The sequence below is a fragment of the Taeniopygia guttata genome, chromosome 25 (genome assembly GCF_048771995.1).
Source record: "Taeniopygia guttata chromosome 25, bTaeGut7.mat, whole genome shotgun sequence".
Classification (NCBI taxonomy): Eukaryota; Metazoa; Chordata; class Aves; order Passeriformes; family Estrildidae; genus Taeniopygia; species Taeniopygia guttata.
Window position 1 is genome coordinate 7,005,839 of NC_133050.1, and position 25,335 is coordinate 7,031,173.

At 61.5% G+C, this 25,335-nt stretch overlaps 3 protein-coding genes across 4 annotated transcripts; all 3 read left to right on the top strand.

Moving 5' to 3' along the window:
- The first annotated feature begins 228 nt into the window (after positions 1-228).
- RPRD2 (regulation of nuclear pre-mRNA domain containing 2) lies at positions 229-14,724 on the top strand. Of its 2 annotated transcripts, XM_032752838.3 has the most exons (11): positions 229-823; positions 4,758-4,887; positions 5,134-5,234; positions 6,302-6,376; positions 7,597-7,649; positions 8,136-8,262; positions 8,628-8,803; positions 9,413-9,698; positions 9,960-10,229; positions 10,475-10,678; positions 11,228-14,724. In XM_032752838.3, exons 1-11 carry the CDS (start codon positions 598-600, stop codon positions 13,873-13,875), a joined length of 4,296 nt encoding a protein of 1,431 aa, XP_032608729.3. In that variant the 5' UTR covers positions 229-597; the 3' UTR covers positions 13,876-14,724. The 2 variants fall into 2 exon arrangements, with proteins under 2 accessions (XP_032608729.3, XP_032608730.3); XM_032752839.3 differs by lacking the exon at positions 6,302-6,376.
- Positions 14,725-14,872: 148 nt separating this feature from the next.
- On the top strand, positions 14,873-20,084 carry TARS2 (threonyl-tRNA synthetase 2, mitochondrial). The gene is made up of 18 exons (XM_030291249.4): positions 14,873-15,004; positions 15,148-15,350; positions 15,608-15,731; positions 15,823-15,944; positions 16,024-16,141; positions 16,381-16,442; positions 16,516-16,594; positions 16,893-17,036; positions 17,111-17,209; positions 17,456-17,622; positions 17,707-17,869; positions 17,940-18,077; positions 18,149-18,226; positions 18,311-18,411; positions 18,694-18,795; positions 19,110-19,182; positions 19,309-19,423; positions 19,861-20,084. The coding sequence occupies exons 1-18, from the start codon at positions 14,948-14,950 to the stop codon at positions 20,007-20,009; spliced, it is 2,094 nt and encodes a 697-aa protein (XP_030147109.4). The 5' UTR covers positions 14,873-14,947; the 3' UTR covers positions 20,010-20,084.
- An 866-nt stretch (positions 20,085-20,950) lies between these two features.
- ECM1 (extracellular matrix protein 1) lies at positions 20,951-25,290 on the top strand. The gene is made up of 7 exons (XM_030291332.4): positions 20,951-21,059; positions 22,110-22,181; positions 22,462-22,760; positions 23,771-24,136; positions 24,479-24,699; positions 24,907-24,994; positions 25,074-25,290. The coding sequence occupies exons 1-7, from the start codon at positions 21,020-21,022 to the stop codon at positions 25,245-25,247; spliced, it is 1,260 nt and encodes a 419-aa protein (XP_030147192.3). The 5' UTR covers positions 20,951-21,019; the 3' UTR covers positions 25,248-25,290.
- Positions 25,291-25,335: the final 45 nt, after the last annotated feature.

The window sequence follows — 25,335 nt, forward strand, 5'->3', positions numbered from 1 at the left end:
GCTCTGTGGGAATGGGTCACGGGCTGGACTCAGCCGTGTTTTCCAAGCTCAGCGGTTCCGTGGTTTGCGATGCAAACACCGTTTTTATGCCCGCGCGGTGCCCGCGCTCTCCGCCCCCCTCACGGCCGGGAAAGGCGGGGGGGGGGGGGGGGCGCCGCCATCTTGCCGGGCGGGGCGGGCGCGCGCGCAGGCGCGGCGGGGGGGGCGGGCGGGGCGTGCGCGTGCGCGTCCCGCCCGTGTGCGGGAGTCACAAAATGGCGGCGGGGGGGCGGGCGGCGCGCGCGGGGGGGGCCGGGCCGTGACCGCCTCCGGTACCGGCACCGCCTCGGGCCGGCACCGCCTCCGACACCGCCCGGGCACTCCCGGGATCCCCGCGATCCCTCCGGGCCGGCGCCGCCTCCGGCACCGCCCGGGCTGAGCCATTCTCCCCGGCCGGCACCGCCTCCCGCCTCGTCTGGCACCGCCCGAGCGCCCGCGGGTCCCCCTCGATCCTCAGGGCCGTGACCGCCGCCCGGTCCCCCCGTCCCGGGCCCCGGCGCCCCGCGAGGCGCCGCCCCGCCGCCCCCCGCGCGGCCCGGCCGCGAGCAGCGCGGGAAGATGGCGGCGGGCGGCGGAGGCGGCGGCCGGGCCTCCTCGTCCTCCTCCTCCTCCTCGGCCGCCGCCGCCTCGTCCGCGGCCGGCGCGCTCGAGGCCTCGCTCGACAGGAAGCTGCAGGCGGTGACCAACACGATGGAGTCCATCCAGGGCCTCTCCTCGTGGTGCCTGGAGAACAAGCGGCACCACAGCACCATCGTGTACCACTGGATGAAGTGGCTGCGCCGCTGTGAGTGCGGGGCCGGGGGGCGGCCGGGGCACAGCGGGGCAGCGAGCGCGGCCGGGCACGGAGGTTGCGGCTCCGCCACCGGGGCCGAGCCCGCAGCGGGCACTCGGGGACCGGCCGAGCCCGCAGCGGGCACTCGGGGACCGGCCGTGCCCGCACCAGGCACTCGGGGACCGGCCGAGCCCGCAGCGGGCACTCGGGGATCGGCCGTGCCCGCACCGGGCACTCGGGGACCGGCCGGTGGCAGCGGCCGCGGCGCAGGGTCGGGCTCACCATCGTAGAAAGGACCTTAAAGCCCGTTCAGTTCCACCCCCTGCCGTGGGCAGGGGTGTCTGCCGCTAGCCCGGGTAGTTCCAAGCCTGGCCTTGGACCCTTCCAGGGATAGGGCAGGCACGGCTGTTCTCTGCTACCTGTGCCAGGGCCTCACCACCCTCACAGGGGAGAATTCCTTCCTGACACCTTATCTAAATCTGTTCCTTTTACTTTGAAAACGTTTCCTCTTGTCCCGTGTGCATCACCTTGTCTCCCTTGGAGGAACACAACACGCTTGCCTGCACCTCAGTGGTGGCACCTTGGTCCTCTGAATGCATGATCTCCTAAAGCAGCGCTCTGGGGGCTCAAGGACCTGTTTCTGTGCCCTGCTTGGCTGGAGCAGCCTGGGGTGGGCACGGACAGTCTGGGTGCCAGTTGTGGAGTTAGCAGTGTCCATCAGGATGTGTCCCTGACCTGGAGGGAGAAGGTTGGTGTTGGCAGGAGGCTCAGCACAGCAATGTTATCTCTGTTGCCGTGGGAAGGTTTGACTCTTCTTGTGGGAGTTCAAGGAAGCTCTGCTTGGCAGGAACATGGAGATAACATTCCCATCCCAAAGTGTCGATCTGTTGCACGCTGAACCTTTTGGAGGATTTGGGACAGTTGATTTCACTGTCAAGGCACTAGTGCTGAATGCAGGAGAGCCTCTTTCCCCAGAGTTTGGTCTGTTTTGTCTGTACTCCGTGGAATTAAGGAGAAGAAGGTGAGAGCTTTGTAGGAAGTGCCCTGGGTCCTCCTGACTTGCTGTCACTGCCACCTCTCCAGGAAATTTTCCTCTCTTGGACACCCCTTGGCACTGTGGCATCATCCTTGGGGCTCTTCCCCTTCTGCTCCAAGTGCATGCCCCCTGAAGAAAATCCACCCAGTCTCTGCTTGGGATGTGCCAACTCCTCTGCACGTGGCCTTCTCACAGTTGTCCTGGCTCTTCCAAGGCCCTCAGTGCTCTTCCATCACTCCCTTCTCCTTCCCAAACTCATCAAAAGCCATTGAACTGTTCCCACCTGCAGGTCCTTGATGCCCTGTTTCTGCCCCAGCTCCTGTCTGCTGCTGTTGGCTCCTTCCCTGAGCCCTTGGCCCCAGCCTGGAATTCTTGTTGGATTTTGTGGGATTCTTTCAAGGTTTCCCTTCACAGCCCTTGTGAGGATCTCCCCTCCACACCCCTCCTTTTATCCAGGTCTCTCCTCAACCATCTTACTGTACTCACCCAATCCTTGACAGCAGCTGCAATGCTGCCATGCCCTGAGCCCTGAATGTTTGATTACTCCCTGCTTCCACAGGTTTTTTTCCCTGCTTTTCCCTTCATGGTGCACTTCATCCTCTGCCCCAAGGACCTCACAGATCTCACACTGTGGGAAGTCCCTGTCCCAGCCAGAGGAGCTCAGTGGTGGTGCCACAGCAAGTACAGGTGGCTCTGGGTTCATTTCTGAGCAGTTAAATGGTTAATTCCAAAGCTCCTATGAACACATCAAATCCTCCTGGTGAGGGGGAGTGTGGTGGGGTTGGGGCTCCTGGGGCACAGAATTGTGTATTTTCAAGAAAAAGAGGGGTGCTGGTATTTGACATGTTGCTGTTGCTTTGGCATCTTGCTTCTGAGCCATGCTGGTCACAGCCAGAGCTTCCCAGCAGGAATGTTCCTGCAAGGACATTCTTCTGCGTCTTCACCTTTGGGAAGGCCCTGATGGGAATCCGAGTGTCCCTGCAGGAGGGTTTGGTCAGGGTGTTTAAGTGTGAGCTAAACATGTCCATAGGCTCTGAAATGCCATTTTTGTTGGTGCCATTGTGCCTGGTTTGGAGCAGGTGGCGTGGCTGGAGTGGGCTCCACATTTTGCCCACATTTCCTCACTTGTTTAATCTGAGGGGAGCTGTTCACCCACTGGATACAGCCCATTGCATACTGGACCCAGAGACACTTGGATTTCTTTGTGGATCATGTCCATAGCCTTCCTATGGAACCCAGCGTGGTGTGGGTGTATCTTGGTTTATAACTTGTGCCTCTGACTTTGCTCTGAGCAAGTGGTGCTCTGTATGGTCAGCATCAGGCTGGAGTCCTCCTCCAGATTTCTTTCTTCTGTGTAGCTGCTGGATCCTTTAAATCAAAGATTTATAATTATTTTAAATATATTTTATATTGTTAGGATGTGGAATCATTGCTCTGTGCTGTTGAAACATCCCTGGGATGGAGGGCGAGCAGCAGGAGAATTGGCACTCAAGCACTGGGTTTAACTAAATCACAGAAGCCCCATTCCAATGGGATGATGATCTGAGGGAAAGCTGGCTGCAAATTGTTTTGGAGCACCAGGCTGCCCTGCTTCAGTTGAATTCCCAGCCCTCGGGGCAGAGCAGAGCACTCTGTGCTCCAGAAAACCCACATGTTCAGGGCACAGGTTGTGAGCAACAGGTTCTGGTCTAAAGTCCTTGGCTTGCTGAGTCTGTGCTGGAAAAGCTCCTCCTGGGATGTGGGAACTGGGGCTCTGAGGTGGCCATGGCCAGAGGAGCAGGGTCAGGGATAAAAGCTCCTGAACTGGGGCTCTGTGAGGTGGCCATGGCCAAAGGAGCAGGGTCAGGGATAAAAGCTCCTCCTGGGATGTGGGAGCTGGGGCTCCATGCAGGGTTGGGGGCGAGCAGCTGCTGGCAGTGACCCATTGGCTCTCAGGCCTTTGCTGTGTGTCCTGGGGCAGGGACAGGGCTCCAGGAGCAGGGACTTCCCGAGGGCTCTGTCCCTGTGCCCTTCCTCACCCCACTCTGGAGTGATGCTCAAGGGCAAGGAGAGCCGGTGCTGCTGGCAGGGGCTCAGGGAGGCTTAAAAACATCGACCCGTGGGGATTTGAGAACCCATCCGAGCTAAGCCTTTTCCTGTGGCCTCAACTCTGCTTCCCCTCAGAGGAGGATCTTCTGTGCAGGATCTTCCTTTTGAACTTTGTTCACTTGAGAACTCGCCCTGATGCTGGGAGGGCAGCACGGGTGGAATGTTTCTGCTGGGAGCTTTTTTGCTTTTTTTTCAGCTTTTTGCTGAGTGAGGGGTGAGCTCCCCTCCCAGGGCTCTGGACCAGGAAGGATGCTGAGCTTCCTGAGAGGAATCCTGGAGAGCAGGAGAGCTGCAAGGTGCAGCCATGCTGTAGGAAGTGGCTGTACCAATGTAGGGACAACTGGAAAATGAAGAAGGATAGAGAATTGAGGGATCTGTAGATAAAAACTGATTCTGGTTGCAGCCAGGGGTGACATGGGCAGGTGAGAGGTGACAACACACGGGTGAGTGAAGTAACACCATCTTTTGGCACTGTTCCTCTGGTTTAATCCTTGGCAATGTCCTTTAGTGAAATGAAGGAGCTCATTACCATCATTTGCATTTGGATGAGCTTCCCAAGTTTACCCACTCTGAGGAAGGCGTTTGATGAAGTAACTCAGTTTGGAGCTTTTGAACATGAGGAGGGTCAGAGGAGCAAGCACAGCTGGGGGAGTCTGAAGATCATTTGTAAATTGAAGATCTTCTCTCTAGTCTTCAGGGTTTGCCTGCTGGACCTTGGAAACTCTGAAACTTTCCCAAAGCAGCGCTGAAGTACTGGGATCAAGGTGTGGCTGTTGTGGTACTTCTGTCTGATGCTGACTCGAAATTTTCTTTATTCCTCAGCTGCGTTTCCTCATCGGCTGAACCTTTTTTACTTGGCCAATGATGTCATACAGAACTGCAAGAGGAAAAATGCCATTGTTTTTCGGGACAGCTTTGCGGAGGTGCTGCCTGAGGCTGCTTCGTTAGTGAAGTGAGTAATGAACTAACGGGTTGTTGGGAGGCTGAGTGTCTCAAAAAGGGGGAATTTTTCTTCTGATGTCTCAGACTTCCTAGAATTGGAACAGCTGTGTGTTTGCAGAGTGCGCCAGAGTGGGCATGAGCTGGGTTTTAATTTGCACAGGGGGTCAAATTGGTTTGGGTCAAATTATCCTGTGGAGCAAGGGAAGCCTCACACCAGTGTCCTGCAGTCAGGGGGTAAAGAACTCTTCTCTTCCAGGGATCCATCTGTTTCCAAATCCATCGAAAGAATCTTCAAAATCTGGGAGGACAGAAACGTGTACCCTGAGGAAACCATTTTGGCACTGAAAGAAGCACTGAGTAAGTTACTTACCCTTTGCATTTCTCACCTTACAAACTGCCACGTGAGCTCGCAGAAGTTGTAGAAATAGTCTGGGGTCACTGAGGGGAATGAGGGGCATTTGCACCTGGCACAGGCTGTAACGTAGCCGGGTGTGGGACGTCAGCAGCGCCGGATTCTCCTGCTTTACCTCTTTTGTACCTTTCTTAAGGCAACTGTGAATTCTTTCACACGAGCTGGAACTGCTCCAGCTGAGAGCAAACAGAACGTGAGGCTGCAATGGTCCTACACGTCCTGAGCAGGGTGCTCTGGCTCTACCTCCTTGTCCTGTTCAGTCATAGGCTGGTTTAACTAATGGTGTTTGTGGGGTAGGGAGAGGCAGGAGCAAAGCTGGAGGGTGAAGAGCCCTCAAGTCCTTAGGGGAGAAGCACGTGGAGTCGGTTAAAACGAGGAATTAGCAGTGCAGTACTTGCAGGAAATCAGTCCAGGTTTTGGCTTTACTCGCATCATCGAGAGCTGCAGGTGCTCAGGAAACCCTCAGGTGTGGTCTGAGGGTCGTGGCCATCATGGCAGGAGGAACGTGGTGTCTTGGGTCGGGCTGTGGCACGAGGACAGGCTTGAGCTGGGTGTTGCATGCTGAGAAGTGACATTTGTGCTTTTTGCTCTGAAATCGCTCATTTCTGTAACTTGAAAGCAGGTCTGTGAGGTTCCAGGTAAATCAGGTATTGTGGCTGCTTTCCCAATGGGCAGCGCTTGTCCATTCCATGCTGATTCCATTACAGCCTCCCTTAAAGAGTTTCATTTTTAGATTCCTTGTGTTTTCCCTTTTTACTGTGATTTTTGAACTGCCTTAGTGTAAGGGCAAACAGAAACTTGATTTAAAAATGGCAGACCACCCCCAGGTTGCTGCATTCCTGAGTAAACTGAGGTTCTCTTGGGCATCCAGCAGCTCCTCTAAGGAAGTTGGTCAAGGTATTTTAAAACAAATTTCTGTTCACTCTTTCACCGTGCAACTGTATGGCACCAAAAACCAGATTTTGACAGGAATCCCATCATGCCAGACTGCCAAAAATGAAATGTTTTCCAGGTACCACTTTCAAAACTCAGAAGCAGCTGAAAGAGTCTCTGAACAAACCGAATAAGCCGTGGAAGAAATCACAAAGTAAGGAACCACTGTGAACTCTGTGCACTAATGCAGAAATTGGCTGCTCAAGGAGCAGAAGGGCTGAGCCCAGCGTGGGCTGAGCCTGCTGAGCCTGCAGGCTCACAAGGGCCCCAAGATGTGCACACCAAGGAGGTGTTGGTCGAAAACGACTTCGTAAAGAAAAGAAGTGAGGCAAAAATAAGATATGAGAGCAGAGTTGTGGACAGGAGAGGAAGGAGCTGGTGGAACCTCTTGGAAACTGCTCTTAGACTGGTCAGAGATGGAGAGAAGACAGAGAGAAGCAGGAGATGGACATTCCCTTTGTGCTCAGGAACACTCCTGCCCCAGCAGGCTGGGCTGGGAGGAGGAACCTGGAGCTGGGAGTGCAGGGACAGGATGTGAGAGTCCAGCACCCAGACCAGCAGGAGAGAATTTATTGTAACAGAGTGACTTTAATGGTCTCATTTTGCACCAACACCCTGAGTGGTCCCCACAGAGGTGGTGAGGTGTCAGGTGTGACGTGTGGGACATCAGGTGTGACGAGTGGCACAGGGTGACATCAGAAGGTTAAAAGAGTTGGGGAGTGTTGGTTACTGTGTATATTAACACCAGGAGCTGCTTTCCCAGACAGAACTGGGCTGTGTCCAGCGTGGATGGAGGGTTTAGTGCTTTGCTTCTCATCAGCTCATTTCTTCTTTCCTGTTTCTCCTGTTTTGTCCAGAATCTGATGGATTCAGTCTCTTGCCAGCAGGACTCATCCCCCCCACCCTGTAACCAGGTGTGACATTGTTAAGGCTCTGAGCATGGTCAGACCTAGGAAGTGCCCAAGGGAAGTCCTGCCCACAGGAAACCTGGGCTCCATGTCAGCTCCAGGTCTGGCACTTCGGGAATAACATTCCCTTCCTTCTAGAGAGGTGGAACGCCTTGGATAAGGCTGTCAGATCGACCTTGTTGCAGGGACTTGTCTTCCTGAGGAAAAGGTGTGCCCAGGAAATGTTCAGAGCATGTTAAAAAGCAGCAGTGTCACTTGCTGAGCTCGGTCCCAATCCAGCTGTGCGTGTCCGTGACCCCATGAGCTGCCAGGAGCCCGGAGCACTGAGGGACACATGCATGGAGGGGAGGATGTGGTAACACGTGGAGTTATCTTAAAATATCTTTTATTAGGCTGCCTTTTGTGACTGACTTTCCACTGGGATGTGGTTCCTTCATTTCTTCACAATTTTCCTTTATCCCCACAGCCTCCACCAACCCGAAAGCTGCTCTGAAGTCCAAGATTGTTGCCGAATTCCGAGTAAGTCTGTGAGTGGAAGTGACCCTTGGCACTGACCCCCACCTTGGGGGTTTGCACGTGGGGTGACCCCAGGCCCAAGAGCCACTGTGATGTGGGGGCTATGACACCCATGGGGCTGGCACAGGGAGGGTCTGGGCAAGCTCAGGACATCCTTGTGAAGAGGAGTTTGAGGTGGCTGAGAAGTTGGTCTAAATTCAGTCCCCTTACAGAGTGAGACATATTCATGAAATGCACAGGCACCTGCAGACTGAAATGGGGAGTAAATAAAAAAAGACCTGTCCCTGCTTTTAACCAGGAGATTTGTGGAATTGTAGCTCCTTCCTGAGCACAGGTCTGCTCACTGTGAGATTGGAGGTTGAAAATCTCAGGCTCCACGTGGTTCCTGGGTTAGCTCTTGCTTGGAAGCAGTGTGGAACCAGAGCAGAGGCAGGGCTTCTCTTCTCTGGAATGTGATGAGGAGGCTTTTCCTATTTGTTTTTTTTCCAGCCCCAGTCCCTCATTGATGAGCTGCTGTTGTACAAACGCTCAGAAGATCAGATAGAGCTGAAGGAGAAGCAGCTTTCCACTATGAGGGTGGATGTCTGCAGCACTGAGACACTCAAGTGCTTGAAAGGTAAAGCCCCGAGGGCACCAAAGGTGTTGTGGGAGCTCCTCAGTTCTGTCGAGATGGGAAATGCCAGAACTTGGGTCTGGAAAATGCCAGAATTTCAGAGTAAGGTTAAGAACCAGCAATCAGGAGCCAAAAATCTTGGTTAGTTTGAGTTTCTGTGGAAACTCTCAGGTGCAGAGCTCAGACTGTCTGAAAACCAACAAATCTGCCAGCAACCAGGCCTCCTCCTTGCCAGATCCCCGTGGATGACCAGGGTGGTCTGGGAGCCTGCAGCTGCACTGTCCCAATATTCCAGGTGCTGCCATTGAGGCCACACGTCTGTGGTTTGGCATGTGGCAGCTCATTCCATGGTGTTCATCTCCCTGCAGATAAAACAGGAGGGAAGAAGTTCTCCAAGGAGTTTGAAGAAGCGAGTTCAAAGCTGGAGGAATTTGTCAATGGCTTGGACAAGCAAGTGAAGAACGGCCCCTCGCTCACCGAGGCGCTGGAGAACGCTGGGATATTCTACGAGGCACAGTACAAAGAAGTCAAGGTGGTGGCAAATGTAAGTGTGCCTTTTCTGGATCCTCCACAGGTGGAACAGCATCTGCCTGTGTTCACTGGGCACCTCGGAGGCTGGAAAAGGCCTCATCTCTATTCTCAAATTTAAAAGTTTGTGGGGTTGGTGTAAGGGTGGTTTCCAAAAAGAGTAGAATGGAGGGTTTGGGCAAGACAAGGATGTGCTCTCAAAATCCAGCAGTTGGAAACTCAATTTGTGTGTGTTGCTGGAATGTTGGATACCCTCTAGATTCTTAAACAGGGCAAAATTACAGTTAGTGTGACAAATCCTGAATTCTGGAAACTTGGGACTTATGTGAGGACGGTGGTAAAGTGTTATAAAAACAACCAACACCCTCCAGAACCTGCCAAAAGCCCCAGATGGGCATTTGTTAAAATATGTGGGGGGTTATGAAAATTATTTTAAGTCAGTGGAAAAAGATTTCATCCTCCCCACTTTTTGTGGTTGTTGCCCTGGGAGTCCCATGAAGAAGCCGAGTTCTTACCACTGCAGGGTCCAGGGATTTGGAATTGGTTTTCTCAGGCTGTGTTTTGCTTCCTTAAGGAAGTGACTGAGGCATGAAAGATCCCCAGTCCAGTGTCCTTCCTTCCTTAGGCCTATAAAACATTTGCTAACCGAGTGAGCAATCTGAAGAAAAAGCTGGACCAGCTGAAAGCAACCCTTCCCGATCCCGAGGAGTCTCCTGTCCCTTCTCCCAGCATGGATGCTCCATCTCCAACGGGCTCCGAGTCCCCTTTCCAGGGGATGGGGGAGGAGAACAACACCCGGTCTCCAGCAGCTGGAGGCCGCAAGATGGTCTCTCCAGAGCCTGCAACAGATAATCGGGATGTGGAAGACATGGAGCTCTCTGATGTGGAGGATGATACGTCTAAAATCATTGGTATGTGATTTGATACAGGACAAACCAGCCTTTTCCAGCTTCCTTTGGGATGTGGAGGAGGCACAAAGCCTGTGCTGGGCTGGTGCTGTTGGGTTTGAATCTCCTGGCAGGGAAGTCCCAGTCCCACTGTGATCATTGCCATATCCCAAAACACTCACCAAAGATGTTTTTACATCTGTGGGAGTCAGAATTGATGCTCCCTGAGTCTTTTTGTGGGGACTGAGTGACCTTTCTGCTTTTGTTTTCCCCTCTCTGCTGCAGTGGAGGAGAGGAAGGACAAGCAGGCTGCTCCAGCCCCGGCCCCCGCCAAGACCGAGAGCGTCCCCAAAGCGGTGCCATCGGCTGCTGCGGCTGCCACAGCCTCGGGGACGGTGGCCACGCCGGCCCCTCCAACCCCCCCGGCTCCGAAGGTGGTGAGCACAGCTCCCATCCCTCTGGCACCGGCACTTGCCTTACCCAACCTGGCCAACGTGGACCTGGCCAAGATCAGCTCCATCCTGAGCAGTTTGACGTCGGTGATGAAGAGCACAGGTGAGTTCTGAGCCTGGCCTCGGGCACTGGCACTAACGGAGCTGGGTGATGATTTAAAGCTCTAATTGTCTCTAAATAAACCTGAGTGAGTTACTGCTCTCAGAGGGCTGGTTGGGTCTCTGGCACATGGTGTTGCTTCCTGAGCCTCTCCTTGCTCGTGCTCCGTTGTGCCTGTGGGAAACCTGAGTTAAAGGCACGAGCGTTGCCAGAGCAGCGCAGGTGAGTGGTGTGTGCTCCTGCCCCAGGTGTGAGTCCCGCCTCGAGACCTTCGCCAGGGACCCCGACCAGCCCCTCAGCTCTCACCAGTGGCCTGAAGACTCCTGTCCTGGGAACCCCATCTGCTCCTTCGAATCCATTAGCAAATATTCTCTCCAAAGTTGAGATAACTCCGGAAAGCATTTTGTCAGCTCTCTCCAAAACCCAGACTCAGACGGCGCCAGCACTGCAAGGTACCTGGGGTGGGTGCTGGGGGAGGGCTGGCAGGTGTCTGAGGGCAGTGGCCAGGCTGAAATGTGCTGCTCTGCTTGTCCTAAAGTGAGAACAGAGGGAGAAAAACTTCATTGGAATGTTTTACATCTCTGGCACATGTGGATGGTCTTTCTCAGGTAGCACAGGTGTCACGGAACAGTGAGATTTGTCACTTCCCTGTACTTTCCTGTACTTCCTGCTTGTGCTGTGGCTGACACGCACGTATCTGGAACATTCCCTGAACAGGACAGGAGACCAAGAGGTTCTACTACTCTGGCACTTGCCACGGTCACCTGGCCAGCAGGGCAGGTTTTCCCACTCCTGGCTGCAGACCAGGACTAGTTCTTACCCACCTGACTTGATGGTGTAATTTATATTTGTAGATTAATCCAAGCCTTTGGCAAAATGTCAGTGCAGCACAATCCAGTCCTCTTTGTGGCTGGAGACTGTGTAGGAGCCTTTCCCATGGCAGTGGCTTGGGGTGATTTGCCCCTGCCCTCAGTACCTGATGCAGCAGTTCTGTTTTGCAGGGCTGTCGTCCTTGCTGCAGAGCGTGGCTGGAAGCACCGTTCAGTCAGGAGAACCTGCCTCGCAGAGCACCTCGGCATCGCCAGCCAACACAACTGTGCCGTGCATGAAGGGGAGGAATGTTCCTTCCAATCCACAGTCCTTCGTAGCCAAAAGTTTTGGTTATTCTCCAAACTCAACCACCGCAGAGGTTTCCTCCACTTCAGTCAATAAGGCTCCCGTCGGACATACCCCAGCACTGTCCAGCTCTGGTTTTAAGCCACCAACTAATTCCCTGGGATTTTCCAGTTCCCACCCTACCAGTCCTTCCTCCCTTTTGCCAACAGAAACCTCACTGGGTCAATCCTCCGAAATTTCAAAAGCCAAGCTGGAATCAGAACCCCCTTCTCCCAGCTTGGAGATGAAGATACACAATTTCCTGAAGGGAAATCCTGGCTTCAGTGGCCTGAACTTGAATATTCCCATCCTCAGCAGCTTGGGGTCCAGCATGGGGACGGAGAGTCACACCTCTGACTTCCAGCGTGGTCCCACCAGCACTTCCATGGACAATGTGGACGGGACGCCGGTGCGCGACGAGCGCAGCGGGACGCCCACCCAGGACGAGATGATGGACAAGCCAACGTCGAGCAACGTCGACACGATCTCCCTGCTGTCGAAAATCATGAGCCCCGGTTCTTCAACTCCCAGCAGCACAAGGTCGCCTCTGCAGGGCCGGGATGATGGATATTCCCAAGAACTTCCCAGTTCCGTGCATGGCTACCGGCCCTTCGGCCTTGGCAGAGAGTCCCCGGCCAGCATGTACAAGCCACCTGTGGACAGCAGGGAGATGCCCTCCTCCTTGATGGACTCCTCCCAGGAGAAGTTTTACCCAGATACGTCTTTCCAAGAAGATGAGGATTACCGTGACTTTGACTACTCCGGGCCGCCGCCCTCGGCCATGCTGAACCTGGAGAAGAAGCCGGTCAAGTCTATCCTGAAATCGAGTAAACTCCCCGATTCTGCGGAGTACCAGCCAGTGCTGTCCAGCTACGGTCAGCGGTCGCAGGAGTTCGGCGTGAAGCCGTCCTTCCCCCCGGCCATGAGATCCATCCTGGATCAGAGCGAGAGCTGCGACCCGCTGGCCTCATCCCCAGGGATGTTTGGGAGCTACGGCCGCAGGGGGAAGGACTCGGCCTCGGACGGGTCCCCGTCACCCAGCAAGAACGATGTGTTCTTCACGCCGGACTCCAACCACAGCAGCCTGGCCAAGCCCGGCCTCCCGCAGAAGCAATACTCAGACTCGCCCCACGCGCTTCCCCACCGCTCACTCTTCTCTCCCCAAAACGCCCTCCCCAGCCCCACCAGCCGAGCGCCCGCTGCGGGCGGGGACAAACCCTTGGGTTCCTCCATCTCCACCACCTCCACCATTGAGTTCAAGAACATGCTCAAAAACGCCTCCCGGAAGCCCTCCGAGGAGAAGCATTTTGGGCAGATGCCCAAAAGCAGCTCTGGCGAGGTGGGGAGCTTGTCCGGGGCTGTGAAGGGCGAGCCGCAGCCACAGGAGGAGCACTACCGCATCGAGACCCGCGTCTCCTCCTCCTGCCTGGACCTGCCCGACAGCACCGAGGAGAAGGGGGCCCCCATCGAGACGCTGGGCTACCACAACGCCTCGAGCCGGGGCATGTCGGGGGAGCCGATCCAGACCGTGGAGTCCATCCGGGTGCTGGGCAAGGGCAGCCGGGGCCACGGGCGCGAGGGCAGCCGGGCGGGCTGGTTCGAGCTGAGCAGCGGCGGGAGCGCCTTCGACAACGGGCCCTCGGGCTCCTCGGAGCTGCCCGGCATGGGCGGCTTTGCGGCGCCCTACAAGGAGCACGTGTCGCCCTTCCCGGAGAGCGTCAACAACTTCCGAACGAACAACTTCAGCTCCGCCTTCGAGCACCACCTGCCGCCGCCGCCCCTCGCACCGCCTCCCCTGGAGCACGGGAACCCCTTCCCACGGGACCCGGTGGGGCCGCCCGCCGTGCCCCCGCCCGCTCCCACCAAGGACCACGGCAGCCTCTTCCCGAGGGATCACTCGGTCCCTCCCCGCATGCCGTCGGTGGATCACGCCAACCCCTTCTCCAAGGAAACGCCCGCGCCGCTCCCGCTGCCCCACGGCGTCCCCCCGCCGCCCTCGGTGGAGCACGCGGGGGTCCCGTTCCCCACGCCCCCGCCGCCCCCGGTGCCTGGGGAGCACGCCGGGGTCCCCTTCCCCGCGCAGCCGCCGCCGGCCGGGGAGCACGGCGGAGTCCCCTTCCCCGCGCCTCCCCCTATGGAGCACGGCGCCGGCGCCTTCCCCAAGGAGCACGGTACGATGCAAGGGACACTGAAGGAGCACTTCGGGGGGGCGCAGCCGCGGGACCCCCTGCCCCGCTCGCGAGACCCCGCGGGGCCCGGCCTGCTGCCCCGGGAGCAGCTGGGGGCCGCGCGCGGGCTGGGCCCCCCGGCCCACCGGGACCCCGGGGGCCGCGGCTCCGTCCTGCTCCGCACGCCCCGCGCCGAGTTCCGCCCGCGGGAGCCCTTCGGCGGCAGAGACCCCTTCCAGAGCCTGAAGCGGCCGCGGCCACCCTTCGGAAGAGGGGGAGCCCCCTTCTTCACCCCTAAGCGCCCCTTCTTTCCTCCCCGGTACTGACACAGCCCTTTCGGGTTTGGTTTGTTTTTTGGTTTTTTTTTTTTAATTTTTCTTTTTTTTCTTTTTTTTTTTCTTTTTCCTTCCCTCAACGACCCCTGTAACCTTCTCCTAAATTAAATGTTCTGTATTTTTCGGTTGGTTCTACCCCCAGCCCCCCCAGCATTTGGTGAGACAAGAAAACAGACACAAACCAATGTTTTAACGAGAAGAAGCCACGTTGCTGTTAAATAAAACCTTCAGTAGTAGTTGAAAAAGTTACGACAAAAAAAAAATTAAAAGAAAGGAAAAACTGTGAAAGCTTCGAGAGGAGCGCTGAGTGGTGTTGGGGTGTTGGTTTCCAGCCGATCCCCAAATTGCTGCTGCAGGGAACAGACCCCCCTGTTCCTCCTGTCTGCCAAAAGCACCAAAAGAAGGCAAAAAAAGGGTCGAGGAACCCACCCAAACCCACCTTGGAGCTCCATGGGATGTGGGACTGTGGCAGCAAGAAGGCCCGAGCCTGTCCCCCCTGCTTGGGAAGACTGTGGTTGGGTTTGGGTTCATCTGGGGATCTTTTGATTTTTTTGTTTTGTTTTGTTTCTCCCCCCTGGATCACTGTTGACTTTCTACGTGTGTGTATATAGCAATCACTTTTTAATTCCCTCTGGGCTGTTCACCACACGCAGCCGGAGCCCGGCGGGGGTTCAGAGGGGTCCCCCCCACACACCCACGGCCGCCCCCGCGGCTTTTATATGAAGTCGGGATTTTACTTGATTTATTTTAATTATTTTTTTGGTTGGTTTTTAGTTGCCTCCATCGTACCTGTTTGATACCGGTGTGGGCTTCAGGATCTGCATAAAAAGTACCAAACCAGCGCTTGGCGGGTCCGTTCTTTCTCGCGTGCGCTGCGGACACCCCTGAGGGGAGCCGAGTCCCCGCTCCCTGCGGCTCCTTCCCCCCCGCCCCTTCAATGGTTCTGTCCCGTCTGCGGCGCTCCTGCACTGGCGGGCGAGTCCAACGCGCTTCCGCGGGGGGGGAGGCGGAGTCCCTTTCCCGCCTCGTCCCCGGTTCCGGCGGAACGGGCGGAGCCTCGGCCATGTCCGCGCTCGCCGGTTCGCGGCTGCTGCTGGCGGGAGCCCCGCGGCGACACCGGGTGCGCTCGGGACCCCCGGCACCTTCCCCATCCCCACGGGAGCCCCGCGCCACCCCTGCCCGCTCCCCTCCCGGGCTCTGGGCCCCGCTGGCCGCCCTGCACCGAGAGCGACCCGGTGACCCCGCGGCGATCCCGGTCCGCAGGTGTCCGGGCCGGACCCCGAGCGCCTCCGGCTCTTCCAGCGGCTGCGGGCGGCGGCGGCGGAGCGGGAGGACGGGCCCGGGGATGGGGCCGGCGGCGGCCGCCTCCCGCCGGGGACCCCGATCCGCATCGCGCTGCCCGGCGGGCGCCGCCTGCCCGGCCGGGCCCTGCGAACCACCCCGTTCCAGGTGGCCACGGAGCTCGGGTACGGCCCCAGGGCGTCCCCACTCTGTCCCCAGAGTCCCCCCAGGGTCCTGCCAAGGCTCCCAGGCCCCTCAGGGTGTCCCCGCGAGGTCTGCGATGTCCCCGTCCCCACGAGGTTCACACGGCCCCTATGGTCCCCACGAGGTTCGTGGGGTTCCTCCTGTGTCCCCATGATCTCCACAGAGCCCCCCCAGGATTCCCACAGAGTTTGTGGGGTGCCCCACAGTGTCTCCAGGAGGGTCTCTGGTGTCCCCGTAGGGCTGGCCTGGCCAAAGTGGCGCTGGTGGCCCGGGTGAACGGGACCCTCCAGGACCTGGACCGGCCACTGGAATGTGACACCGACTTGGAGCTGCTCGACTTCTCCACGCCCGAGGGGCGGGAGGTGAGCCCGGGGTCCTGGGGTGCCAGCCCCGCGCCCCGCTGCCCTCACAGCCCCTGTCCCCGTGTCCCCTGTGTCCCCAATGTCCCCCCAGGCTTTCTGGCGCTCCAGCGCCTGCGTCCTGGGGGCGGTGGCAGAGCAGTTTTTCGGGGCGACGCTTTGCAGCACCCAGGCCACCGAGGACGGCTTCTTCTGCGACGTGCACATGGGCAGCAGGTAGGGCAGGGCACACGTGGGGTCCCCGGGTGTCCCCAGCGTGTCCCCAGCGTGTCCCCAGCATGTCCCATGTCCCCAGGACGGTGCAGAGCGCGGAGCTGCCGGCGCTGGAGGAGGCCTGTGCCACCTTCGCCCGTGCCCGGCACCGCTTCGAGCGCCTCGAGGCCACCCGCCAGCAGCTGGCTGAGCTGCTCAAGGTGTGTCCCCCTGCCCAGCATGTCCCCATCCCGTGGGAGGCCAGCCTGGGGACGCTGGGACCCTCCTGGTTGGCATCATTAGCTGGGGTGATGCTCATCGGGCCCAGTGTCACCCCGCCTTGGCGTTACCTGTCACCACCTTGGTCCTTTGCCCCAGCACTGTGTCACTTCCCCCTCGGCGTCACCCCTCTAATGTCACCAAGCCCACCATCGCCCACCTCACTGTTGTCCCTCCTCAGCACAACTCCTTCCAGCTGCAGCAGCTGCAGGAGGTGACATCCCCTACGGCCACAGTCTACAGGTGAGCACAGGGGACACCGGGGGTGGCCGTAGGTCACCACAGCTGTCCCCACATCCATCTCTTCATCCCTCAGGTGCGGCCCCCTGCTCCAGCTGTGCCACGGGCCCCTCCTCCGGCACACGGGGCTGATCGGAGCCCTGCGGGTGCTCACGGTGGGTGTTGGGTGGGGGTCCCAGTGCCCCACTGACATCCCCTGTACAGCGGGTGTTGGGTGGGGGTCCCGGTGCCCCACTGGCATCCCCTGTACAGCGGGTGTTGGCTGGGGGTCCCAGTGCCCCTCTGACATCCCCTGTACAGCGGGTGTTGGGTGGGGGTCCCAGTGCCCCACTGACATCCCCTGTACAGCGGGTGTTGGGTGGGGGTCCTGGTGCCCCACTGACATCCCCTGTACAGCGGGTGTTGGGTGGGGGTCCCGGTGCCCGGCCCCCTTATGTCCCCCTGTGCCCGCAGAGCTCGGCCGCGCTGTTGGGGGGAGCTGGGGGTCAGTCCCTCCAGCGCGTGGCCGCCGTGGCCTTCCCCAGCGCCCAGGAGCTGGAGCAGTGGCAGCGGGCGCAGGACGAGGCGGCTCAGCGGGACCACCGCAGGATCGGGAAGGTGAGCCCTGCCAGGGGCTGGGGGGTCCCTCACATCCACGGGGATCCCCCCCAGTAACGCCCTCTCTGCTGCAGGATCAGGAGCTCTTCTTCTTCCACAAGTTCAGCCCTGGCAGCTGCTTCTTCCTGCCCCGCGGCGCCCACGTCTACAACACCCTCGTGGAGTTCATCCGGGTACAACCCCCTTTCACATCACCCAGACCCCCCCTGCACCCCATCCCCACCACAGCTGGGCACTGCTGTGCCCCCACAGACCCCGCTGCACCTGTGCCCTCACACCTGACCCCTCTGCCCACCCTCGCACACAGTTCTGCCCCCCAGTTCTGTCGTGCCCTGCTGGCCGCAGCTCTCACCCTCCCAGTCCCCACGGGCGATGCTGTGGGGCTGAGCTGACCTCCTCCCCTGTCCCTGTCCCCGCAGAGCGAGTACCGGGCCAGGGGCTTCAGCGAGGTGGTGACCCCCAACCTGTTCAGCCCCCGGCTCTGGGAGCTCTCGGGGCACTGGCAGCACTACAGCCCCCACATCTTCTCCGTCCCTGCCACCCCTGAGCCCCTCTCCCTCAAACCCATGAACTGCCCGGCCCACTGGTGAGTCAGGGGGCCCTGGGGTGCCTGGGGGGACACCTGGGGGCACTTTCCTGTCTGTCTGTCTGTCTGTCTGTCCGTCCCCAGCCTGATGTTCGCCCACCGGCCGCGCTCCTGGCGGGAGCTGCCCCTGCGCCTGGCGGATTTCGGGGTCCTGCACCGCAACGAGCCCCCCGGGACCCTGACGGGGCTGACGCGGGTCCGGCGCTTCCAGCAGGATGATGCTCACATTTTCTGCACCCTGGAGCAGGTGTGTGTCCCCCTGAGCCCTCCCTGTCCCCCAGAATGTGTCACCCGCCCCCCTGACACCCCTTTCCCAGCTGGAGAGCGAGATTGATTCCTCCCTGGACTTCATCCGGACCGTTTACGCCGTCCTGGGCTTTTCCTTCCGCCTGGCCCTGGCCACCCGTCCCGACGGATTCCTGGGGGACCCTGAAACTTGGGATCGTGCAGAGCAGGTGGGATGATGCCCCCCGTGCCGTGTGTCCCCTGCTCTGTGCCCCCCTGACCCTCCCAACCCACCCTGCAGCAGCTGGAGCGGAGCCTGCAGAATTTTGGGCAGCCCTGGGAGCCGAGTCCGGGGGACGGCGCCTTTTATGGGCCCAAGGTGAGGCATTTTGGGGAGAAGGGGATCCCTGAGGGGACAAACCAGGACCCTGCTGGAGCCTCCCCTCCCCTGGGTTCCCAAAAGATTGACATCCGGATCCGGGATGCTCTGGGGAGGCACCATCAGTGTGGCACCATCCAGCTGGATTTCCAGATGCCTGAGAGGTTCGAGCTGGAATATGCCAGGTATTGAGAGGGGGGGCAGGATTGGGGATTTGTGGGGGCCAGGATTAGGCTGGAGCTGAGGATTGTTGTGGGGGGATCAGGGTTGGGGGAGCAGGACTGGAATTGAGGAGTGTCAGAATTGGGAGGGGTAGAATTGGAGCGGGGAGGGGGATCAGGATTGAGGTGGAGGGACAGAAATGGGGCTGAGGAGTGACAGGACTGGGATGGGGAAGGCGGAATTGGGGATTTGGGGGACATCAGGGTTGCTGCAAAGGGTCCCCCTGACCCGGTTTTTCCCCCCAGCCCCAGCGGGAGCCCGGCACGGCCGGTGCTGATCCATCGGGCCGTGCTGGGCTCCGTGGAGCGCATGGTGGCCGTGCTGGCCGAGAGCTGCGGCGGGCGATGGTGAGGGGGATCCCCAAAAACACCCCACGCCTCACCCCCAGTCCTTCAGACAACCCCCAGTCCCCGGGACACAATCCCTAGGGACACCCCCAATCCCCAGGGACACCCCCAGTATCACCCCTGTCCCAGGGTGCCCCATCTTGGGACAGACACTCCCCAGTTTTGGGGACACTCAATCTCCTAGACACTGGATCTTCAAGATACCTCATCTTTGGGGCCACTCTATCCTGGGGACACCCCTGCAACCCTTGGGGCACCCCCTCCTTGTGTGTTCCCCCCCCTGGTGCCCCCCAGTGACCCCTGGTGCCCCCCAGGCCGCTCTGGCTGTCCCCACTGCAGGCCATGGTCATCCCACAGACCCCCGAGGTCGAGGACTATGCCCGGGAGGTGAGTGTGTGACCCCCCTGTGCTCCCCCAGGACCCCCATCATGCACTCCCATCCCGTGTGACCCCCCCATGCCATCCCTCCATGTCCCCCCACCCCCTGTGCCCCCCACTGACTCTGGGGTACAGGTGCAGGCAGTGCTGAGGAGGGGGGGCCTCCTGGCCGACCTGGATGGGGACCCTGGCACCACCCTGGCACGGAAGATCCGCCGGGCCCAACTCACCCACTACAACTTCCAGTTGGGTAAGGGTGGGACAGACCCCCAGGACCCCCTCCAGGACCCCCTTGGAGCCCCCCAGGACTGGCTGGACACCCCCATCCACATCCTGAGTGCTGCTGGGGAGGAAAATTGAGACCCTCCCCTGGGAGCCCCCCCATGAGACCCCCCGGGAGCTCAGTCCCCCTTGGGAATTCACCAGCACCCACCCTGAGATCCACTCGGGAACTCCCCAGGAGTGTTTTAGGGACCCCCTCCCCACCCAGGGCCCCTCTGAGACCCCCCACCCCTTCTGGGACCACCTTTGAACCCCCCAGAACTGTTCTGGGACCTCCCCCCCGCATCCCTGGGACCCCCTCTGGACCCCGCAGGGCGGTGGGTGCTGCTCAGAGCTGGGGGTGCCTGTGCGGGGCCGGGGGGCGCGGGGACCCCCTGGGCCCCACCGACGGCCGTGCCCCCGCAGTGGTGGGGCGGCGGGAGCGGGAGCACGGCACCGTCAGCGTCCGGACCAGGGAGAACCGGCAGCTCGGGGAGCTGGAGCTGCCCCGGGTGCTGCAGCGGCTGCAGGAGCTCAGGGACAGCCGCGTCCCCGACGCCGAGCAGCGCTTCTGACCCCCCCTCAATTCCCGGGGGACCCCGATTCCCCCCCAGGAACCCCCAACTCAATAAATAAACCGCTGGGAAACACGCTGGGTGTTGTGAGCGCTGAGACCGGGGCAGCTCAGGGCACCTCTGGGTGCTGGGGTGCTCGGGGAGGGGGGCAGGACCCTGGGGAACCCCCAAAAACACCTGGATAGCCGCAGCACCAGGCTGGGATGGCCGGGTGGCGATTCCCGGGCTCTCATTCCCAGGTTTCCGTCCCCACCTTCCCTCTCCCGGGTTCCCTGCGGCACTTCTGGGTCCTTCCAGCCGGGATTTCCCCCCACGCCCACGCGGCGGGGAAAGTGGGGGGGTTGCGCAAACCCCGAGTCACGGAGCCGCAGACGCCGTGGGGCAATGGGGGGGGGACACGGGGCTGTCCCCCCATCGCCACCCCAAACACCTGCCCGGGCGGGTGGGCTCAGCCCCGGGCAGGGTTTGATTATCCCGGGATAGGACGGGAGCCCCCCCGCCCCGGGATCCCCCCGTTCATGGGTGACCAAGGGGACAGGAGCTGAGTGACCCCCCCATCTCCGGGGGTCCCTCTGGAGGTGGCCCTTGAGCCCCCCCAGCGCCGGGGGTGACTCAGTGGGCGGGGGCCCCAAAACGGGGCAAAACCCACAAAAATGTGGTCTGACCGCTTCCCCCTGTTGTGACGCAGGGGTAGGGGAAGGGGGGGCCTGGGGCCACCAGAGGGGGATCCGGGGCTACCAAGATGGGCACAGGACCACCAGGGTGGGCACAGGACCACCAGGGTGGGGACAGGGTCCTCGCAGAGTCCCCAGCCTGGCTGGGGCCGGGGTTACCCCCCTGGTGCCGTTTGGGGGTGCAGGATCCTGCACAGCCCCCCGGTCCCCCGGGTCCCCCTCCCGGTTCTGCCGCGACGTCAGGCCGTGACTCAGCCCCGCGGGATGCGGCCCCACGCCCGACCCGGCCCTTCATAAGGCGGCGGAGCCGGCACTGACCCTACAGCGCCCGACGCCATGGCGGCCTTCGGCCTCTTCCTCCTCCTCAGCGCCGCCGGTGAGTCCCGCGGCCCCCGCCCAGAGCCCCCTGCACGGTCGGGCCCCCCGAACACCTGAGGTCCCTTCCTGAACTCTGGGTCCCTTCCCCGGACACCTGGATCCCCTTCCCGAACTCCCGGGTCCCTTCCCGGGACACCTGAATCCGTTTCCCAAACTCTGGGTCCCTTCCTGGACTCCTGAGTCCCTTCCCGGACACCTGAATCCCCTTCCCGGACTCTGGGTCCCTTTCCCGGACACCTGGATCCCCTTCCCGAACTCTGTGTCCCTTCCTCGGACACCTGGATCCCCTTCCCGAACTCCCGGGTCCCTTCCCGGACACCTGGATCCCCTTCCCGAACTCTGTGTCCCTTCCCGGACTCCCGGGTCCCTTCCCTGGACACCTGAATCCCCTTCCCGGACTCCCGGGTCCCTTCCCGGACACCTGGATCCCCTTCCCGAACTCTGTGTCCCTTCCCGGACTCCCGGGTCCCTTCCCTGGACACCTGAATCCCCTTCCCAAACTCTGGGTCCCTTCCCGGGACACCTGAGGTCCCTTCCCCGAACACCTGAGGTCCCTTCCCGAACTCCCGGGTCCCTTCCCCGGACTCTGGGTCCCTTCCCGGGACACCTGAATCCCCTTCCCGGGACACCTGAATCCCCTTCCCGGACACCTGGATCCCCTTCCCGAACTCCCGGGTCCCTTCCCGGGACACCTGGATCCCCTTCCCGGACTCTGGGTCCCCCCTGGGCTCCTGCCCGGGTGTTTGGGGCGCTCCCACGGACACCCGGCTCCGCACCCGCACATCAGGGATCCCCACCCCGGATGTCGGGGCCGCTGCCCACACACCTGGATCCCTCCCAAATGCCTGGAGGTCCCTGTCCCAAAAACCTGTGTCCCTCCTGGGTGTCTGTGTCCCCTTCACCAGCACCTGGGGACCCTCCTGAACGTCTGGACCCCCTCCCCATTATGGGGCTGGTCTGGGTGGGGGTCCCTGCTTGCTGTTCTGTGGGTGGGTGGGGGGATGGAGGGGGTGACCCTGCTGACCCCTGTGTCCCCCACGGGTGACAGCGGTGGCCTCGGGGCAGCTGCAGCAGGTGGTACAGGAGAGCCTGGACCTGCGGCCCCCCAGCATCAAACAAGGTGAGGGGCGAGATGGGGACACCCAGGGGTGGGGGACACCCGGGGGTGGGGGGCACCCAGGACTGGGGGACACCCAGGGGTGGGGGACACCCAGGACTGGGGACACGGGATGCTCATGGGTGGGGATATGGATGGAGCTGGGGGTGGGGGACGTGGGGACACGGTGATGCAGGAGAAAGGGGACTTGGATGGGGGGGACAGAGGTGGGAGTGACAGGGGGACACAGGGACAAGTGCAGCGAGGACACCCCCCGCCCCGTGCCCACCCGCTCCTTTTCCAGTGCTGCAGCAGGAGCAGGACCTCGAGGTGCCCCCCGACATCCTGGTGGGGGGGTCCATGTCCCCCCCGCGCAGCCCCCCGGTCTGGGGCAGCGCCCTGGACGGGTTCCCCCCCGCCTGGCCCATGGCCGCCACCGTCACCCGCCACTGCCGCGACCCCCCGACGCTGCCGCCGCCGCTGCCGCTGCCGCCCACCGCCTTCGCCCACCTGCGGCGGCAGGCGGCGGCGCTGGCCGCGCTGCGGCCCCGGCTGAACGACTGCTGCCGCCAGCACAGCCCGCTGCCCTGCGCCCGCCGCGCCGTGAGCCGGGGACAGGGGACCGGGGACACCGGGGAGAGGACACCGGGGAGGGAGGATATAGGGGAGAGGGGACACCGGGGAGAGAGAGGACATAGGGGAGAGGGGACACCGGGGAGAGGGGGAATATCGGGGAGGGGGGGGACATAGGGGACAGGGGACACCGGGGAGAGGGGGGACACCGGGGAGGGACACCGGGGAGGGGACACCGGAGAGGGAACACCGGGAGAGGGGACACCGGGGAGAGGGGATATAGGGGAGAGGGGGGACATAGGGGAGAGGGGGGATATAGGGGAGAGGGGATATAGGGGAGAGGGGATATAGGGGAGAGGGGATATAGGGGAGAGGGGGGACACCGGGGAGAGGGGGGGACCGGGGAGGGGCAACGGCGAGAGACACCGGGGAGAGGGGGGACCGGGGAGAGGGGACACCGGGGAGAGGGGACACCGGGGAGAGGGGATATAGGGGAGCGGGGACATAGGGGAGAGGGGACACCGGGGAGAGGGGATATAGGGGAGCGGGGACATAGGGGAGAGGGGACACCGGGGAGAGGGGGGATATAGGGGAGAGGGGGGACATTGGGGAGAGGGGGGATATAGGGGAGAGGGGACATTGCGGGGAGAGGGGGGACATAGGGGAGATCGGGGACACCGGGGAGAGGGCGACACCGGGGAGAGGCACCGGGGAGCGGGGCGATATAGGGGAGAGGGGGGATATAGGGGAGAGGGGACACCGGGGAGAGGGGACACCGGGGAGCGGGGGGATATAGGGGAGAGGGGACACCGGGGAGAAGGGGGATATCGGGGAGAGGGGGGACATCGGGGAGAGGGAGGTGCGGGGACACTGTGAGGGACACGGGGACACTGCTGGAGCGGAACACACGAAAACACCGGGACAGGTGTAACGTGGGGACAACGCGTGGGGGGAGACAATGGCGGGAGGGCGGACGGGGACGCTGCGGAGGGAGGGACGCGGGGTGACACCGAGGGGGCTCTGCCCCCGCTGCCCCGCAGTGGACGGACGTGCTGGACGAGTTCTGCACGGACGAGTTCGGGGTGAAGACGCGGCAGTTCCACTGCTGCCGCCGGCACGGGGCCGCGCGGCGCCGCTGCTTCGCCCAGGAGACCCCGGCCCCCACCTGGGAGCCCGTCCCCACCTGGAACCCCAACTTCGCCTGGGACCTGGTCACCGAGCCCCCCTTTCCGCCCGGCGAGCCCACGGCCAGCAACCTGGGCAACATCTGCGGGCTGCGGGCGCTGCGGCCCGGGCCCCCCGGTCCCGGTGCCCGCTCCGGGCCCCGCGTCCGGCTGCGGGTCCGGTTGGAGCGGGAGTACGGCCGCTGCTGCCGCAACGAGAGCCTGAGCTGCGCCCACAGCGCCGTGAGTGGCACACGGGGAGGGGGTACGGGGCTGGGAGGGGCTCAGGTATCCGGGAAAAGGACCCGGGTGCTCGGCAAAGGGACCGAGGTGTTTGGGTTGGCACTCCGGTATCCGGGGAGGGGACGGAAATGTCCCGGGAATGACCCGTGTGCCCGGAGCGTGACCCAGACACTCAGAGGCCGGGAAGGCTCCCAGGTATCCGGGAAGGTGACAAACGTGTCAGGGAGGGGCCCCGGTATCCGGGGAGGGGACGGAAATGTCCCGGGGATGACCCAGGTGTTCGGGGGTTGGGGGGGTCCCGGTGTCCGGGCACCCCCCTGACCCCCAGTTCCTCCTCCACAGTGGCTGAAGGGGCTGAATCGGTTCTGCCGGGAAGAGTCAATGATAAAGACAGGGCAGCACCGGTGCTGCCAGCGGGGGGGTTCCCGGGCCCGGGGCCGCTGCTTCGCCGCCGCCGCCCCCCACCCCGAGTACGACCGGGAGCTGCACAACGTGAGCCTGGCCCGGCCCGGCCCGGCGCTGCTGCGCTCCCTGTGCGGCCCCACACGGCTCTTCACACAGAGGTGGGTGACCCCAGAACAGCCCCGGGGGACCCACAATCCCTCCTGTTAGAGACCCTCATCCCCATCCCAGGCGTCTGGGACTCTCCATTGCTCGGGAGCCCCTTTCGGGGTGGGGAGGCAGCAGTCCACTCCCCCTGCCTTAAACCCCCGTGGGGGTGACCCCCGTGTCCGTGGGGGTGACCCCCGTGTCCGTGTCCGTGTCCGCAGGCGGCCGGTGCCGGAGCTGTTGGGGGCCATGACGGCCGCGTGCTGCCCACTGCCCCCCGAGGAACGCGGCACCTGCGCCCGGGAGCAGGTGAGTGACCCGGGGGGGGGGTCAGGGGTGCCAGGGGACCCCCAGAGCCGCCCTGACCCCCCGTCCCCATTGCCCACAGCTGTCCCAGGGCATCGCCACGCTCTGTGCCACCCCCCGGGACGCCTGGCGGGACCCCCAGGGCTGCTGCTCGTGGGACGAGCCCGAGCGGCGGCGCTGCTTCGACAGCACCTACCTGAGCCAGGTGACCCTGGGGGCCGCCCTGGCACCCCCACCCCCCGGCCACGAGGAGTGACTCCCTCCCAGCAGGAGGGAACAATAAAGATGCTGCGGTGTCACCTCTGAGTGTCCCTGTATTTCCCTTTGGGGACTTCCTTATGCCT